This window comes from Rhinolophus sinicus, chromosome 14, assembly GCF_057876585.1.
Source record: "Rhinolophus sinicus isolate RSI-liver-muscle chromosome 14, RSI-T2T, whole genome shotgun sequence".
Taxonomy (NCBI): Eukaryota; Metazoa; Chordata; class Mammalia; order Chiroptera; family Rhinolophidae; genus Rhinolophus; species Rhinolophus sinicus.
In genome coordinates this window covers 182,148,616-182,167,560 of record NC_142514.1, presented here as the reverse complement: position 1 = coordinate 182,167,560, position 18,945 = coordinate 182,148,616, and the positions used below count along the sequence as shown (strand labels likewise).

Here is an 18,945-nt window from a genome sequence, read left to right as displayed (position 1 = left end):
GGGCGCCTGGGTTCCCGGAAAAGGCATTGGGGCTAGGTTGGGAATTTGCCTGGTTGGGGGCCCGGGCACCAGGGCTAAAGACCGCGAGAGGAGGGGAAGAACTAGGAAGCCCTGGGGCCCGGACGCCTGGGTCCTTCGCGGGGGAGGCAGGTGGGCCTGTGGAGCCGCGGGACTGGCGGCTTCTGTGCCTTTGCATTGGCTGTGCCGCTCGTCCGTTAGCGCAACATGGTCCAATGCGCGCGTCTGGGGGGCGGGCACTGGTGCTGATGCTGCCGTCAGTCGGTGTTGCAGGGATGCGGCGGCGGGAGCAGCCGCCCTGACTCGCGGAGCATCCTCCTCCGAGCGGCACCGCGGCGGGGCGGGCCGGGACGCGGCGGGAGCGAGAGAGGCGCGAGGCAGCCGACACCACTGGCACCGGCTCTGCCACCCGCCAGAGACGCGGCGGCCCCGGGGCTCTGATCCCCACCCTCCAGCTCCTGGACCCCCCAGAACCAGGTGGGGGGGGCTGCGGCGGAGATGGGCGGGGGGCGGGAGCAGATCGGGGGAGGGGAGCGATCGGAGGGGCGGGGGAGGCAGGAAGGATGGATTGGGGGACGGGGGAGCTACGGCGTTGAGAGGACTGGCTGGGTGACAGAGGAGGCTAAATGGCTGAGGGGTTGGGGGTCGGAGCCTCCCTGTGGATGGGGCATTGGCCCTGAGCTGGGGTGAATGGAGGGGGGAAGGGATGGGGCGAGAAGGAGGGCTATGAGGGAGGCTCTGAAGAGGGGCTTCCCAATCAGTTCTAGCCCCAAGGGCTGGAAGCATTGCTCTGGCCAGAGGGGTTTGGGGAGCTGTTGTGCTCTGAAGGGTCTGCAGGGGAGAAACCAGCGAGGAACTGGGCTTCATGGAAGGAGGAGAGGGGGCTGGAGAGGGGAAAGAGTGTAGTGGAGAGGCAGGGAACAGGGCTTCACACTGGGGGCACCACTGAGGACCAGGCTTTACTGGGGGATGGTAGCCAAGGAGAGGAGGTTATTGGGAGGGAGCAGAGGGGAAGGTGCCAGGGTGCTTGAGGCAGTGATGGGTCTGTGTTGGGAGAGAGCTGGGAAAGATGGGGGGCCTGAGGGAGAGGAGTGGAAGCTTGCGGGGGAAGGTTGGGGGCGATGAGAGAGGGAGACTGGGAAATCAGGAGGGGGCTATGCTGGGGTGGGAATGCGCTGGGCGGGCGGCGACAGGGTTATGGTCAGAGAGTGCTGCAGGGCGAAGAAGCTGCCGGGCCCTGGGCTTGCTCCCCACCCCCGAAGAGGAGGGGACCTTTTCTCAAGTCCCAGACTCCTCCCCCAGATGCAAGAGACATCTGCCCTGGGTTCTTTGGACTAGGGTATGAGCCCTTAAATCCTTGATGGGCCCTTGGAGGCAAAATTGGCTTTCCCTGCCGGTGGGGCGGGTGGTGGCGGGGGCGGGGCTGCTGCTTTCTTTACTCTCAACCCCCACCTGAGTCCTGGGTGAGGATATTTGGTGCTTCATTGAACCAGCAAGGGCTGGGAGGGATCTGTTTTTTGGTGCCTGGAGGTTAAGGGGGAAGCTGTCCAGACCTGGAGTGATGATGAAATCAGTCTTAGGGGGTGGGTCTTGACAGCCTTGGGGGCTTCTGTACACCTCTGGTTGTGTATGTGTGGGGGGTGGATGAGTGGGTGAGGACCTCCCATGTATTCTTGCCCCTCCCTCTTGCCCACCTTCCCAGTGTCTGGGTATTCCTTTTGGGGGAGGGTGGACTTTAGGGCTTTGCATTCTCTATCTTCTGCCAGAGAAGTAGTAAGAGAAAGGAGACAGAAAAAAGAAAGAGAGGAGGGAGGTCTGCTGGTCTGCCTGCTGAGAGGCCTTCTGTTTCATGGGTGCTTCAGCCACTCAGGTCTCTAATTCCGGCCTCCAAGGATGCTGGCATCCAAGGCTGGGCTGGATCATTCTGGGGGCTGGGGGTTCCTTCATTCCTGCTAGAGGAGGTGTTCTCAGACCCACTCTGTCCTTAGATCCACAAGGGTGGGTGGGACTGACCGACTGGCAAGAGGCCTGCAGTCACTGTCATGGGGTGGCTGGGGAGCTCTCTCCAGGAGCCCAGGCCTTTCCTGGCTTCTTGCCCTGGGCTAAATTCACACTTTGTGTTCCTTAGAGGAGGGGGATGGGTTTTAGAGGGGTTATTTGGGACCTCTATTCCCTGCAGACTCTCTGTCTCTACCCAGGTCCACCCATCCGCCTTTACCAGTGATACAGACACTCTGACACTGATACATACGCTCGGTAGCACCCACCCAGACAGACACCTACACAGGCACACACACCTGCGTACACAATACACCTCCCGGCAGCACACCGCCTACACTCCCCGCCCAGAGAGACTGCCACCTCCTGCCTAGAGACCTCCCCCAAGCGCCTGCTGTCATGTGCATGCTACACACATGGCCCCTACCTACCCCTAGAGGCCCAGCATGGCACTGTTAGCCCTCACCATCAGAGGCACACAGCCCCCCATCCAACCATTCACCTCTCCAGGTTCCCACAGCCATCTCAGGTACACCTGTACTCTTCTGGACACACCTTCACTCCCTGAGACACAGCCTTCCCTCCCAGACACACCACCTCCCACACCGCATGTCCCCAGTGCACATTAGTAAGTACCATGTTCTCATCTCGGTCTTAAGCACTCTGCCCCAGGCTTCTGTGTGGGTAAACATGTGTACACACCAGCACACACACACACATGCTAGCAGCTCTTTTATGCCTTGGCTAACCCCCTCAGCTTCTCTCTCACTTTCACACTCTCTCTCACTTGCTCTCATGTCTCTGGATCCTCAGAAAGTGCCCCCGCCCCAGGCCTGCCTACTCGTCCTGACCATGACCACAATCCCCTCTGGTCTAGCCCAGCACTCAGGTACACCTGGCCTACCTCAGAACCTTCCCGTTTCTAGGGGCCTCTACCCCAGGACTCACCCTCATGAGCAGGTCCCCACCCTTGCCTGTTGCTAACATCATGCTGTCCATTCATTCCCAGCTCCTGAGCCCAGCCCCCACGGGGACGCCCTGACCATGTGTCTCACATGCCACCAACACTGCTGCTCCATCTGTCGGGGCACTCCCTGCCTGTCCCTGTCCACACAGGCAGGCCCATGGGCTCTGAGACTCATTCAAATAATCCCATGTGCGCATGGCACCTTGTCACTTACAAAGCAGTCTCTGCCACTGCCACTGCCACTGCTTAACGTGGTGGGATGGGGTGAGAGTGAGGCTTCATGGGCTCAGCTCTGCCCCTCAGTGGGCCTCAGTTTCCTCATCTGTGAAATGGGGGTCCTCATACCTCCTTCATGGGTTCTTTTGAGGACTAGATGAGATGGTTTGACAGTAATAATGGTAACAACAACTGCATTTATTGTAGACCTGCTGTGAGCCCGGCTCTGTGCTCAGCCCTCTGTGAACTTTACTTTGTCCGATATATTTATCAGGCACTTAGAAAGCCCCAAGTAAATGGCAGCTCTGTCCATCATTATTATCATTACCTTCCACACATACATGCGCACACCTGCCATGAATAGCACATTCCCAGGCACCTCACGATTACTCACAAGGCCGCCCCTGGAAGCCATCTGTCCCCTCTGCATAGCTGGGGTGTACCCCCCCCCCCAGGTCGGCGTCCCCCAGCTGTGCACAGCACAGGCAGCACAGGCGTGGGCATGGGGTGAGCTCACCACTCCCACTGCCTCCCTCCAAGCCCCTAGACACCTGTGCTCCAGCCCCCTCTCCGCCGTGTCATTCACTTGCACCGTGGTCCCCAACCCACCCATATCCTCAGCCCCACACACTTGGCAACAGCCTCATCATGCACACTTTGAGCTGCCATCTCTTGTGCCCAGCCTCCTTCGTGCTTCTCTCCATGGACACAAAGTCGTGCTTGGGGCGGGGGGGAGCCGTGAGCCCAGCCCACGAGCCTTCAGACCCTTTCGTCCCTTCTCCCATCTTCTTAGGCAAGGGGAGGAGTCCAGCAGATTGGAGAAGGGGCCAGGGGGAGAAATCCGAGTCCCAGGTTTGCTACTTACAAGTTGTGTGACCTTGGGGCAGGGAGTCCTTTCTCCTCTCTGAGTGTCAGTTTCCCCATCTGCAAAAAGGGGCAGTGATAAAACCTACTGGCTTACTTCCCTCCCCGGGCCCTGGTGAGAATCAAAGGATACATGAGATCCATGGAGTTTTGCAGACTGTAAAATGCTAAGATGAGGAATTTAAAAAGTAATCACGAATACAACACATACTTTTCTACTTCAGTCTATGCTAGACACTGCTCTATGTGCTTTATATAGATTAACTCTTAATTCGGACAACACCACTATTACCTCTATTTTACACACAAGGAAACTGTGGCCCATAGAAGCTAAGTAACTTGCCCAAGGTCACACAGCTATTAAGTTGGTGCAAAAGTAATTGCGGTTTTTGCAATTATTAGCCTTTTAAACCGCAATCACTTCTGCACCAACCTAATAGAAAGGGGTGGAGATGTTACTTGAAGCCAGTCTCCAGGTCAGTGCCTCTAATGACTGCACTATCTTGTTTTTGCCCACTGCTGAGGTGGGACTGGACATAGACATGCCGAGGGCGTCCCTGTCTTTTCTAGGTCATCAGGGCTGGCAGGCGGGAGCAGGAGGGGGAGGTGAGAATGGTTTGCAGCCCACCAACCCTGCCTAAGGTATTTTAGAGAGGACAGGGGACCCTTCCAAGAACACATTCTGTGACTGGGAGGGACCGCAGGACTCAAGTGTTTGTTGTCCCCTTCCATATGATTCCAGAGCCCCCTCCCTATCACCTCTGAGCAGTAGTTGTCTTGCCTCAGCTCACACACCTCCACAGACAGGGAGCTCACGACCCCCCAGAGGCAGCCTACTCCACTGGTGGATGCTTTGGAATGCCAGCAAGTTTCTCTTTATCTTGAGCCAAAAGCTCCCTCCTCATAACACGCACTTCTCCCACCTGTCCACGGGCTGCCTTCTGGGGCCACCAGAATGTGTGTAAACCCAGCTCTTCCTCCCTGGCGCCTGGGGGAGGCCCTGCTGTCACACTCCCAGCTGGCATGAGAGGGAGCTGACGTGAGGAGTCAGAGGGAGGCTGGCATTCCCATGGCTCTGTGTGTGTGTGTGTGTGTGTGTGTGTGTGTGTGTGTGTGTGTGTGTAGATGTGGCCACAGAAGGGGCTGAGTGGATGCTGGGAGAAGGCCCTGGCCAGGGGCTCTGCCAGGTGAGTATGGACTATCTCACCCTGCATCCATTTGCTCAGTTTGCACTGGTAATACGGGGGCCGAGGCCTTTGGTTAGATTGGAAGGTCCAGGTCTGGAATAGTAGGTACAGTGGAAAGCATCTAGAATGGACAGCAGTGACCTTAGTTTTAGTCTTGCTCTGCTGTGTGGCCCGGGGTCAGTCCCTGCTCCTCTCTGGGACTCAGTTTCCACCTCAGAAAAAATGCGAGGAATGAACTTTATGAGCTCGGAGTCTGCGTCTTTCAGTCCTAGGGGCGAACTCAGCGTCTGAGGGGTCTACATAGGGCAATGGTCCCTGTAAAGGCCAGATCAGAGAAGGGTGTGCTCTGAGCCCCGCACTGCCCTGTGGCCCGTGGCCAGCCCCGGGCAGGAGAAGGGCCACAGACATAGGAGCCAGGAACCCCTTACCTTCACTTGCACTTGGGCAAATGAATTCATCGTTCTAAGTGCAGATTCCTGCTGACAAGTCTGGGCTGACACAAATACCTCCTGGAACTAGAGGATTAAATAAGACAATGCACAGGGTGGTCCAGCCTGGCGCTTGACACACAGTGTGGAGTCTAGAAGTTGCAGCCCAGGTGCCATGGTAGCACTGGCCTGGCTGTGGGAAGACGAGAAGGAGGTTGTCAGCCTAGGAGGACCCAGAAATAGTCTGTGGGAGAGGATTCGGTGGGGAAGAGAGTAGGATGAGGTCCTGAGAGCGGCTGAGTCACCCCACCCTAACCTGCCCGGCTCCCATCACCACTGGTTCCAGGCTGCCGAGTCCATCTGTGGGTGTAGTGGGTGCTGGGAGTGGACTGGGTGCAGACTCCCAGATTACACTAGAGGTCAGTTCCCTAGAGGAGCCGTGGCTCCAGGCCAGCAGGGGTTGGCGGTGTGCACGGCAGTGACGTCAGTCAGCAGGCAGGATATCCCGAGGCTGCTCTGGCCAAGTGTCCATGCACTGGCAGTGGGCACTGGAACTCTGCGCGCGGGGGGTTTCCACTGCACTGCACGAGCCTGGGGCAGTGGCCATTTCCTTGCACAACTCCAGGGGACACCGTCTGCTAGATGTAGTATAAGGCCATGGCCCTGGCCCGTGGGGAGGAAATCTGAGGCCGGAGAGCTGTGTGCGTACCAGGCAGGAGTGGGAATGATGGAACATCCTAGTTAGAAGGAACCCCTTTGGTCCTGGGTGGTTTGGAGGCTGGGTAGGCAGAAGCTTGGTCCTAGGATGGGGGAGGCGGAGGGGAGGGGAAAGGAGCCGTGAAGAGAAGCAGGTTTCCTGGGAACTGTAGGGTGGGGTGGGGTGGAAAGGACCCAGGTGTCTGCTTAGCTCACACGCCTCTTGGGGCTATCTCTGCCTGGCAAGCCCAACGGTCTCTGGGTCGCTGGAGAGAGGACCCAGGGAGGGCAAGGGCTTCCTCCTGGCCAGCCCAGCAGCCCCTGTGCCCATGGCACTGAGCCAAGCTGGCCTGTGCTGCAGAGCTGCGGGCTGTGGGGAGAATAAGTAATGAGCATGGAGGGGCTGCAGGCCCAGATCCTGGGCTCGCCCCTGCCAAGAGACACCCATAAGTTCAGCCTCTGCCCCCATAGCCAGCTCACTGACATGTGCCTGCTCACGGCACCCCCTTCCTTCCTACACTCTCCCTCCACATCTTGGCCTGACTCCCTCCTAGACTCTCACCCAGTTTGCAGCCACACACTCCCCGCCCTGCCCAGTGAGGGAACATTTCTGGCTCCCAGGACCCAGGCCTCTGCTTCCCAGCCTCTGGAGGCCTCCCCACAGTCCTTCACTCTGTCCTCTGCCAACTTCCTGAACGAGGGAGACCCTGCCTGTAGGCTTTCAGGAAGAACCCCTCTGCCATCTCCCTGGAGGATGGGGGATGTATGACAGAGGAACTGGGTTGGGGGATGGGGCAAGGGAACTCATCCCCTCCCTCTCTGGAGCTGAGGAGTGAGTGGATAGCAGCATGAAATCCTATTCCCTCTGCCAGCGGAAATCAATAGCTAATTAATTCCCTCCCCAAAATAGTGTCCGGAGGTTGGGGTGGGGGCCAGGAGAGAGGCTGAGAGGCTAGGCCAGACAGACTGAGACCCCAGTGGGGGGGAGGGGGGAAGGGAGGCAGGCCACTGGCCATCTGGACTGTGCACCTGCTGGGGTTGCTGACTGCCCCTTCTGGAGAAGGGGGAGAGTTTGGCCTTTCCCTCCCCCACGCCTGAGGGTCCCCCTCCCGTGCCCTGGGCTGGAGTGGGGGTGCACATGTGTGGGGGTAAAGGCGTCAATCAGGCTGGGAGCAGGTGCTGCATTTAATTTGATTGGCTAATTAGCCCGCGCATGTTAATTATCTCCATTACCCAATGAGGAGAGGCAGTGGCAAAGCTATATATAACCCTGATGGTATTTGGAGGGAGAGGGGGCTGCCTGTCTGGATTGCTTCTGCCCCTGCCTGGATTGTCTCTGCCCCTGCCTGAGAAGGGGCAGCCCGTGGAGGAGCACTTGAGTCCCTGCTGGAGCCTACAGGATTGGCAGGGCAGCAGTTGGAAGGAGCCAGATGGAAGGATCTGAGAGCTGGACTTTGAGGGTCTCTTAGAGATGGCTACCTACACACTAGCACCAGCTTCCTGAGGACTCTGCCCCATCTTCCTTCTGCACACCTGTCACTCCAACGATCCCTGTCCTTCTGTGAGTGTCTGCTCGCCCTCTCGCTATGCTTTTTTTAGGGGTCTCCTAAAAAAAAAAGAGCTATGTGGGAGGAAGCTGGAGGTTACTAGATTTTATTGGGGAAGGGGAACAGGATTTTATTGGGGAACAGTGTGTGCTTCCAGGACTTTTTCCAAGTCAAGTTGTTGCCCTTTCAGTCTTGGTTGTGGAGGGTGCAGCTCTGCTCCAGGTCCAGTTGCCGTTGTTAGTTGCAGGGGGCACAGCCCACCATCCCTTGCGGGAGTAGAGGACTCAAACCAGCAACCTTGTGGTTGAGAGGACACGCTCCAACCAACTGAGCCAAGGTGCCGTGTTCAATCTTAGTTGCAGGGGGCAGAGTCCACCATCCCTTGCGGGAGTTGAGGAGTCGAACCGGTAACCTTGTGGTTGAGAGCCCACTGGCCCATGTGGGAATTGAACCGGCAGCCTTCGGCATTAGGAACTCGGAGCTCCAACCGCCTGAGCCACGGGGCCGCCCCCCACATAGCTCTTTGACTCCTTACCACACCTGTCCAACCTCCTCCGTCTCCAAGTCACCCTTCTCCTTTTCTTCTGGTTCTCACCTCTCTGAGCTGTGCCTATGGCTGCCCTGCCTTTTGTCTCCTTCGCGGAGATGCTGGAGGGATGTGGATCTATGTCCCAGTTCTCTGCTAACTGGTGGTGTGACCTTGGGCGAGTCCCTAGACCTCTGTGTGGACTTCCCCAGTGGTTAATAGGAATAATGGGACTTCTCAGAGTGATGAAGTAAAACGACATCTGTAAAAATGCCCAGCATCCAGGGCCTTGACAAATGCTGTTTGAATGTGGAATTCAATTTTCTCTACCTTCTTTTTCCTTTTCCCCCCATCAAGCCACCTTTCTCCTCCATTACTCTGCTGGCTCTGTCACTTTTCATGCAATTCCTCTCCTCCCACTCCCCCCCTTCAATTTTTCCCTGTCTCTCCCTAAACTCTGGCCCCTCCCTGCTTCTCTCCCAGACTTCTCCCCACCTCCTTCCCTTCCTCCCTCCCCAAAATAAAATCAATGCAATATTCAAGAGGGTTGTTGGATATAAATAATTACAACTTTGAGTTTAACGAGATGCAAATTCCCCTCCCTGGCATGGGGTATAAATTGCTCTCTGACAGCCCGTTACAAGGGTAATCATTTCAGAAAGGCAATTTTATGCAAATAAGCTTGCTTGCCTCCTGGTGCCTCCCCCCAGCCCTGGGGGTGGTGGTGGTGATGGTGAAACTGAGGGATGAAGAGAACGCAGGTATCAGGCCAGATCTGAGGCTGAATACTGGGAGCTCAGGTTGAGGGCGATAGACATTCAGGTTTAGGAAGCATCTGGGCTGGTGATCAGTGGGGTTAGGGCCCAGGAAGGGGTGAGAGTGGTTTAGGGGGAATTGGGTACACGGAATCAGATGCCCGTGTCCTTGCGTGGATGGAGAGGGCTTCCAGCCTGGATGTCCGGGTCCTGGCTGGCTTCTCTCCCTGTTGCCTTTCCAGCCTGGTTACCCTGTGATACTATGGACGAATTGGCATTTAATTAATCCCAATGAATTATTTAGCAACTTCATTATCAGGAGCTGATGAGAGTTTCGTGGTTGGTGGTGGGAGCTGTGCACAGAGGTTGGGTGGCTCAGAGAAGGGGCTGGGTTCACCAGCTGGAGGAGCTGGCCCTGGTGCTGACAGGAGGTGACAGTGAGGGCATCTGGGTTGGGCTACTACTGGACTCTAAGGTGATGCCCGTCCACCTGCCCACATCTCAAACTAATAATGCCCCTGGCGAGTGCCACCTCCCCCCAAGTGTTGGGCCCCCAGTATTCCCATCCATGGTGGTGCCTTTTGCTCCGGGACCCTCTCCAGGTCAGGGCGGCTCCTCAAGTCCTACAGGGAAACATCTGGGTGCTTACTGGTGTGAAGGGGTAGCTAGACACCAACGGCCTACCCTCCTCCGAGCCTCTCATTAACTCTTTCCTCTCTCTTTTCCCGCAGGCATCCCTCCCCCATCTTCCGTCGGAGCCCGCAGCAGGGGAGGGGCGCCTCTGCCGCGGCGGGGGGAAGCCAGTACCCGAGCCTCTGCGCGTCTCGCCCCGTGGCCGGGCCCATGGCATTGTGAGCCGGCGAGGGAGCCCCGCTTGGCGCGGGGGGCGCCCGGCCCCCTCCCCGCCCCATGCGCCCGCGGCTCTGAAGCCTGAGCGGGGCCGGGGGGCGGGCGGGGCCGGGGCCGCCGGAGGCATGGCGCCAGGGAGCCCGTGGCGGCCGCCGTCGCCGTCGCTGTTGCTGCTGCTGCTGACGCTGGCGGCGGGCGCGGGCGGCCTGGAGTTCGGCGGCGGCCCCGGGCAGTGGGCTCGCTACGCTCGCTGGGCGGGCGCGGCAAGCAGCGGCGAGCTCAGCTTCAGCCTGCGCACCAACGCAACGCGTGCGCTGCTGCTCTACCTGGACGACGGCGGCGACTGCGACTTCCTGGAGCTGCTGCTGGTGGACGGGCGCCTGCGGCTGCGCTTCACGCTCTCGTGCGCCGAGCCCGCCACGCTGCAGCTGGACACGCCGGTGGCCGACGACCGCTGGCACATGGTGCTGCTGACCCGCGACGCGCGCCGCACTGCGTTGGCGGTGGACGGCGAGGCCCGCGCCGCCGAGGTGCGCTCGAAACGCCGCGAGATGCAGGTGGCCAGCGACCTGTTTGTGGGCGGCATCCCGCCCGACGTGCGCCTCTCCGCGCTCACGCTCAGCACCGTCAAGTACGAGCCGCCCTTCCGCGGCCTCCTGGCCAACCTGAAGTTGGGCGAGCGGCCCCCAGCGCTGCTAGGCAGCCAAGGCCTGCGGGGCGCTGCCGCGGACCCACTGTGTGCGCCTGCGCGCAACCCCTGCGCCAACGGCGGCCTTTGCACGGTGCTGGCCCCCGGCGAGGTGGGCTGCGACTGCAGCCAAACGGGCTTCGGCGGCAAGTTCTGCAGCGAAGGTGAGCCGGGGAGCCGCCGCGGGGCGCCTGGGCGCGGGAGGGAGAAGTTGGGGGTGCCCGGGGTGTCAGAGGCCTGTGAGTGTGTACCAGCACGCGAGGGTTGTGAGGTTTTCCCGTGTGAGGCCGCCAGCTCGGAGGAGAGCGCGTGTGAACGGCTAGCGATCCGCGGAGCCGCCAGCTGCGGCAACTTGGTGTGGGTGTGGCCCGTGTGGGCGTGGACCGTGAGGGCCCAGTACCCCTCCCGGAGGGTTCTGTAGCGGCCTGTAGACAGGCCTGTGCAGTCCTATCCTGTGAGGGTCTGGCAAGAAGGTGAGGGTCCCCGATCGCGGGCCTATGGGATGGGGCGGGGCCTGTGATAGGCAGTGGGTGGGCCTTGCGGGCGGGGACTTTGGGGCGTAGGGTCGGGGGTCTGGGAGGGAGGCCTGTGTGGCTAGGCGGTGGATAGGGCGGAGGGCGAATGGTCAGCTGGGGGCCGGGGGCGGGGCCTGTGAGAGTCTATGAAGGACTGGGTTGGACAAGCGTGGGCGGGGCCTGTGAGGGCCGGGGGCCGTGGTCGGCCTAGAAAGATGGGACCGGTGCTGCGGGACACAGTCTGGGAGGGTCCGCGGGTGAAGGGATGGAAGTATGACTTCTGGGGCCCGGACGCGACAGGAGGATGGAAGGCCTGGTCGTGAGGGTGGTGGGAGTGGGGAGGAGGGTACCAAGGTGCGTGAGTACGCCAGGGGGGCGGGAACCGAGTGTTTCTTTTTCATCACAGAATCTGCAGAGCCTGTCTTCAAGAGTGAAATAAAAATGAGAAGGTGGCTGAGGCTACTCAGGCTCATGACTAAGAGTTGACAGATGTGGTGAGGGGCAAAAAAAATGGCTGTTAGTTTCTTCTGGGTGACAGACAGGGAGTGGAGGCTTCTGTTTTAAACATCCAGCCCTTACCAGTCTGGGATTTGGGGGAGACTAGTGGTCTGGAGAGGTGTTGGTAGGACTATGGAATATGGAATCCAGTGTGGAATAGGGGCTTGAAAGAGAGGTTTAAGGGAAGGGGCGATTCTGCCAGCTCCCCAGCTGCAACAGGCAGAGATGGGTGATAATGAGGGGACTAGGTCACCGGTTGCACCAGGCCTGGGGCGGGCTGTGGTTTTAGAGGGGGAGGAAGGGGGATTCTGAGGCACCTGTTGTACTTTGGTCTGGCTGGGGAGTGGGGAGAGGTTCCTCATTTCCTCATCCCTGATCAGTGGCTGCTGTGTTACGGAGATATGGGCAGACAGGCGAGCTTTCCTCTCCCTCAGTACCCCTCAAAGCTGTGGGCTACTCAGCAGTTGTGTGTGTGTCTTCCCTGAGAGAGTCTTTTGGGGAATGTGTACATATGCATGCGTGTGCCCACAATCTAGTGTGGCCCTGGGACTGCACTGGGGATGGGTGTCCTCATGGCTGCCAGCATGTGGACAGCTCTGGGAACAGTGGAGTCGGCAGGTTGGCCCATGGTTTGGGAAAGTCTGTACTCTGCACTGTATTTTGATTTTGCATCTATAGTTGGGGTCGAGGAATGCATAAGGAAGGTTTTTGGATTACTTTTGTGGGGTTATTTGTACAAGTTTGTGGGATATGTCATTAGGAACTGTGTGTATTAGATTAATCTGACGCCTTCTCGACTTTTCTCCAAGGAGCTCAGGTGCTCCCTAAACTGTGAAATTGTGTGTCTGTGTGTGTTTGCCTGCATGCAGAGGCCTGTGAGTCTGGCAGTCTGTATATGTGTGAATGGGACTGTTTGAGTAGTGTAGTGTTTACAGACTGAAGTCCGGTGCCTAGTGCAGTGCGCAGTCCCCAAGTGTAAGAGTGTGTGCACATGTGTAGGGCACCCATGTGCATGTGTTTTAACGGAGAGCTCAGTAAGGTGCCTGGACTCTACGAGGAATCTTTCTTTCCAAGACCTTTAACTTGATTCTCTGGTCCCTATGACCCGTCTCCTCCAAGCCTTCCTAAGAAAATAGGACGAACCCCTCTTCTAACTTGATGGAACGGAAATTCGAACTGCAGAGAGGTCATAGTAACTGGTCTATGGTCTCCCTGTGCAGCATTGGGCCTGGGTATATGAAAAATGCAGCCAGAGACACTCTGGTCAACCAGAGCTCTTGTATCTATTCCCTGAAAAGATACATCGGCCAGAGGCTCCCAGCAAGCTGAGCAAAGCATGTGCTTCCAAATGAGGGTTGTGTGTCTGAGATGTGTTCAAGTACCTGTGTTGAGAGGGACTGTTTTGTGTATCAGATGTCTATGTGCTGGATATGTACCAGATAAATATTTGCGTCAACTGTGTTGGAGCTGTGAGAGGTGGCTATGTGTCTGACCCATTTTGTGTATGTATGTATGTATATGTGTATGTGAGATTCATGAAGAAAAGGGAAACGGAGATATGAGGTGGGTGTCAGACAGCTGGTAGGGGCAGGCGTGACTCTGTGTGTGTGTGCACGTGTGTGTGTAATATCTATTGAGGGAGTGGTGCTTTGTCTGTGATAAAAGGGCAGGGATATTCATCTCTGTATTCCCTGCACCTAATATAGAAACAGACACTTAGTGGGTGTTTGATAAAGATTTGTGGAAAGAAGAAATATTAATACGTATTTGAGAGAATAAAGGCTTGGAGTAAAGCTGCGTATGCACATGAAAGTATGCATATGTATATTTTCAGATACATGTGTGGGTGGGCATGAGGGTTGTAAACATTGATTGCATTTGGAGATGACAGGCAAGTGACAGCTCAGATTCCCCTCCCCACCCCATGACCCCATTCCCTCTCCTTACATTTCTGTGCCTTATTTTCTGGGAATCTTTTGTAATATCCTGTGCTCATTATACTTTTTCTAGTACATTTTCCTCCAGCCAAGGAGGAAAGGAATGGGCTCCTGCCCTTGGGGACTGGGGCTGGGGAAGGAAGACTTTCAAGGGAGCAGGCCAGGCTCTGGATCTCTGAGACAGATCTCGGGGGCCAGAGGCCCCAAACGTCCTTGGAAGTTACAGGCACTTCGTTATTACTATTTGCGTCGAGTGGTTCTCAACTTTTTCTGAGATTGAGGACATTTTTAAAAGTCAGGAACTCACAGTACCCCTTCCAAAGAGTAGCTATTTTTATATCTGTTTATTGTGAAAATAGATGACTCAAGGCTACTATGAATTCAGGAAAGCTTTTAGATGACTTTGATGTTATATCTGCCATTGTGGTTGCTCAAATTACATTAGAAAAAAATAATTTTAGCTTTATATGTGAGACATACCGATCCGCCTTCAGATCTTTGGTGTGCGTATGGATTTGTGGATCCCTTGGCGGCCCCCCTGCCTCCCCAAGTCTGGGCCTACCCATTGGCTGAGAATCTCCATGTTAGGAAATTTGCTTTTTTTCCTCTGGGACGTCTGGCCATAGGTAATTGAGACAGAGCTAAGTATGAGTAACTGAGCGTGTGTATCCACTGCTGGTTATCTGCCAAAGCTGGGATAGAGTAGATTGGGATTTCGTAGCGGTTTGCATGTGAACTCCCCCTCATGTCACTCATGTGTATAGAGAAAGGGCTGACAAGTGATCAAGCAAGAAGGGTGGCAGGTGTGTGGGAGACGTCCAGTGGAGTGGGGACTCCGAGGTATAGGAGAGAGGGTCAGGTATGGACCTTGCTTAGGAGAGAAATACGAAACTAGTGGTAAAGTATATGTCGGCCGGGAGGTGGACACATGTGTCTCGTGTGTGTTTTTAAGTTTGTTGGTGATTTCATTCAACAGGTAGTTAGCCTCCTGTGGGACAGGTGTCATGTTAGGGTCTGAAGGGGAGCGTCAGAGATGAACAGGGCGCTGCTCTGGGAGTTGATTGTTTAGTTGGGGAAGCAAATTAAAAACAATCCAGTGTGGAGTTAAGAGCATAGATTCTCAGCAGTGACCTTGGACTTCAGCTCTCTCTGCCCTGGTTTCCTTTTCTGTAAAATGGGGGAAATAATAGTACCTATGTTATAGATTTGTTGTGAGAATGATATTAGCTAATTCTTGTAAAGTGCTTAGAATAGTGCCCAGCACGTAGAAAATGCTCAGTATATAATAGCAAAAGAACACCACAAAATCGCATGGTATCGGCCCAAAGCGATGCAGTGAGGCTGCGTGGCTTAGTGATTACACCGCAGACTCCGGAGGCTCAGATCCAGGTTTCAACCTGGCTTCTCACGACTAGGCCTGTGACATCAGATGAGCACCTAATGTCCAGACCAATTTTTCCTAAATGGAGCTAAGCATGCTTATCTCACAGGTTGGTTGTGGGAATTAAGTGAGTGTCTAGTGAGTAAATGGTAGTTACTATTACAAGCAGAGTGCTCTTGGGGTTTTGAAGAAGGGGAGCGTTTATAAGTTGGGGGGATGGGTAACACGAGGCCTGCTATTTAAGATTGGCCTTGAGCATTGATTAGCAAGCTTGGTTTGGGGGAGGTGACTCCAAGCCAAAGAGCCAGTAAGAACAAAGGCATGGAATGCGGGAAATGTCCTGTCCTCACAGGGGCACCAGATCCTGCAGGGAAAATAGTGGAATGTAAAGCAGGAGAAGCACATTGAGGCCAGGTCACGGAATTTTGACTTACATCATTCAGCCAACATTTATTGGCTGCTGACTGTGTATAGAGTGTTGGCAGGTGGAGCCACAAAAGAATTTGGAGCAGGTATGTGAATAAGAAGAGCTGTTTCGGAAGCTGGGAGTGAGGTGTAGAGTGGATCAGAGGGAGCAGAATTATGCGGAGGAGAAATCAGTTGGGAGATAGTTCAGGAAAGAGTTATTGAGGTCTTAAACTTCGGTTGTCTGGGGGAGCGGCAAGGGAAGGGTGGTGGCAGCAATGGCTGCAGTGGCTGAGAGCCATCGCTGAGCCTGAAGCTGTAGGACTCTGCCTCTTGCATGTGGGGGTGGGCGAGGAGGGGTCAGAGATGATGAGGTGTCAGGTTTGCACGGATGGAAGGATGGTGGATGGGTGAAAGGAAAGGGGGTACTCGGGGGGTGGGGGGGAGCTGGGTTGGGCCACAGATCGTGCACATGTTGTATCGTGGTGTCCCCAAGACAGAGGTGTCCAGGCAGGTGGCAATGTGAGTCCAGAGCTTTGCGTTGAAGGTGGGGCTGCCGATGGAGACTCGGGAGCCACATGCTGGAGAGAGAGTATTTGAAGCTCTGGGCTGGGATGCGGTGGCCAAGGAGAAGGTGAAAGACTTCAGAGCAACATCCAGCGGGGAGCAGGAGGGAGAGGAGCGGCTGCAGACATGGCGAAGAAGCAGTTGGAAGAAAGAGAGAATCAGATCACGCAGCCGAGGGAGCAAAGCATGGGGCCCGGCAGCTAGTGAGCATTTGCTTGGTGCTTGAACTTTTTTTTTTAATTTATTGGGGTGACAGTTGTTAGTAAAATTACATAGATTTCAGGTGTACAATTCTGTATTACATCATCTATAAATCCCATTGTGTGTTCACCACCCAGAGTCAGTTCTCCTTCTATCACCATATGTTTGGGTGCTTGAGCGTTTTATCTCGTGTCGTCCTCCTGACCACCACGTGAGATGTAAGAGCTGGGACCTGAACCCTGAGCTGACCCCAGTGCCTGTTGCCCCCCAGCTTTCTCCGTGCTGCCTCCAAACAGGAGAGCTGTGTCCTGTGGATTCCCTGCATTTGGTTTATTGGGGGGTTTGGGGACAGGGTTTCATCAGAAACCAGTAACTACCCCAAATTCCTCGGGCCACAGCTTGTCCCTTATGCCACTGTGTGAGAAGGGTGTTCCTGAATCCTTTACCATGTGCCAGGTACTATTCTAAATATTCTAAGTAACCCATAAGTGCTACTGTATGTGTTGGTCCAGCCCCGAGAGAGGCCACGGAAATCCATCAGTGAAGTCTCAGTCTTCTGAGCGCTCAGGGAGGAACTCACTCTGGAAAGCAGGCTGTTCCCTATTAAAACACACAGCTCCCCACCATTGAAAACATTCGGATGGAAATCTTCCTACATGTTGCGCACCTCTGCGCCTCCCTATGCGTAATATTTGGAATGTGATTTCACCTTTTCCGGATGACTCAGGATGTGGTGATTCCCCTCAGGTACTTCACTGGACTTGCACCCAGGGCGTGGTTCCTTCGTTGAGGTTTGTCGCTGCTTGAAATGCTGCTTGGCTGCTGGATTTTTGAGTTCTTCTGTTAGCTTTTTCTAGTTCTCCCACCTCCACCCTTAGGCGGAGTCGTCAGGTAGCAACCCATATCCATCGCTCTCTCTCTCTGTTTGTGAACTTGGAAACGGGCATTCCCACGCACCTTAGAATTGTGTTTTCACTAACAGTGAGTGGAGTGTGGGTAGGGTCTGAGAGGTTCTCCTGTGAGAAAATAACAGTTTTTATTGCGTAACTGTTATGGCGCCAGTTTTGGCTGCTCAGAACTTTTTCTTTTCTTTCATTCTCGGTCTTCATCACTGTCCTCAAGAACGAATCTGCAGGAACCCCGTATTTATGTGAAGCAAGACAGTACCATCTATGCCCTCTAGTTGGGCAGGCAAAACCTATGTGTGTGAAAGTTGAGTAAATGGGGTCATGTATGTGAATCTAACATCTAATCCCTGTGGTCCTGACAGTTTCTGCGGTTGGAAATGGTTCCCAGCAGAATGGGACCAACTGCTCAAGAGAGCGGTGTAGGGAACGACTGCTGTTAAGACCCCAGAGACGAGGTAGATGCCCCATGTGGCAGAATGGCTCCGGCATGGGCTGCCCGCGTTTCAATCACAGCTTTGCTACTTGCTAGCTGTGTGAACTTGGGCGATTAATCACACTTCTTCAATGTCCTACGCTGTAAAATGGAGGTTATAATGTTGTTTATGTACTAAATGAGTTAACAAATGGAAATCCTTTACCATGTGCCAGGTACTAGTCTAAATGATCCATAATTACTACCGTGATTATTTATCAGAGTGGTCAGGGAGAGCTTCAAGGAGGAGGTGGGAGTTGGCTGGATCTTAGAGGATGACTGAGAGAGATTTGTGGAGGTGGACAGGAAAGACAGGGCTTTTCCGCCAGGAAAACAGCCTAAATTAGGAGCCTAGTGTATTAAGGGATGTGAGTCAAGTGTATCGGGCGGGTGAGGAGACCAAGATAGCTGTGCTTCACGGGCAATAAAATTAGAACTGTGGATTAAAGGCAGCTTCTAGAAGTCTTCACGTCCAGGCCAAGAATGTAGCCCGTTGGAAGTTTTAAAGCCAGACAAATTTGGGTTCAGATTTTGACTCTATCCCTCACCAGCAGTATGAACTTGGACAAGTTTCTTCCACTTCCTGAGCCTTGGTTGCCCCTCTCTACAAGAGATTAACAGCAGTACCCATCGATGAGGGGGTAGTGGTGAAGAAATGAAACTGTATGGAACGAGCCAGTGCGTGGAAAGAGGCCAGGCATACTTCAAGTACTCATTACGTGAGAAGTGTTTTTTATCATTCATTCAACAAATATAGTCATGCCTTTTTCTGAGCCAGGAATTGTCCAAGCAGCTGGATAGAGAGAGATGAATGAGACATTGTCCTTACTCTTGGATGTCTCACAGTCCAGTCAGGAAGGAGAGATGGAAACACAATCGCAAGGCAGATCCGATAACTGAAATAATAACACAATGCACGTATCGAGAGCGGGAACAAAAGAGGGACGGCTTGCTCTTCCTGGGAGGTCACTTCAGAACACAGATGAAGCTACACTGACCAGGTCTTAAGGCAAGAGTTGACTTTCTCAGGCCGCTGAGGGTGAGAGGAATGAGGATGGGGAAGGGCATTTCAAGCCGAGGGAATAGTACGTACAGAAACGTGGCATATTAGGGAAATGAGAAGAAACTGGGTGTGACTGGAGCCTGGGTTGTTGCGGGAAAGGAGGTTGGAGGGAAGAAGCATGGTCAGGCTTCAAATGGACTTTCCTGAGAAGATTGTACTTTACCCTGTAGGCACTGGGAAGCCTTGGAGCGTGTTAAGCAGGGTGGTGACTTGGTTCAACCACTTTGGCAGTGGTTGGACTATGAGTTGCAGGGTGGAC

General features: G+C 54.9%; 1 protein-coding gene across 34 annotated transcripts in view; it reads left to right on the top strand.

Moving 5' to 3' along the window:
* The first annotated feature begins 274 nt into the window (after positions 1 to 274).
* Positions 275 to 18,945, top strand: part of NRXN2 (neurexin 2) — a 104,935-nt gene continuing 86,264 nt past the window's right edge. For 28 of the 34 annotated variants that reach the window (XM_074336595.2, XM_074336586.2, XM_088789674.1 and 25 more), the window contains exons 1-2: positions 276 to 495; positions 9,934 to 10,903. In XM_074336595.2, the coding sequence (XP_074192696.1) occupies positions 10,177 to 10,903 (727 nt within the window). In that variant the 5' untranslated portion in view covers positions 276 to 495; positions 9,934 to 10,176. Of the gene's footprint in view, positions 496 to 7,809; positions 7,936 to 9,929; positions 10,904 to 18,945 lie in introns of those variants that run through there. The other 6 variants (XR_012497627.2, XM_074336612.2, XM_074336605.2 and 3 more) reach the window with 3 other exon arrangements.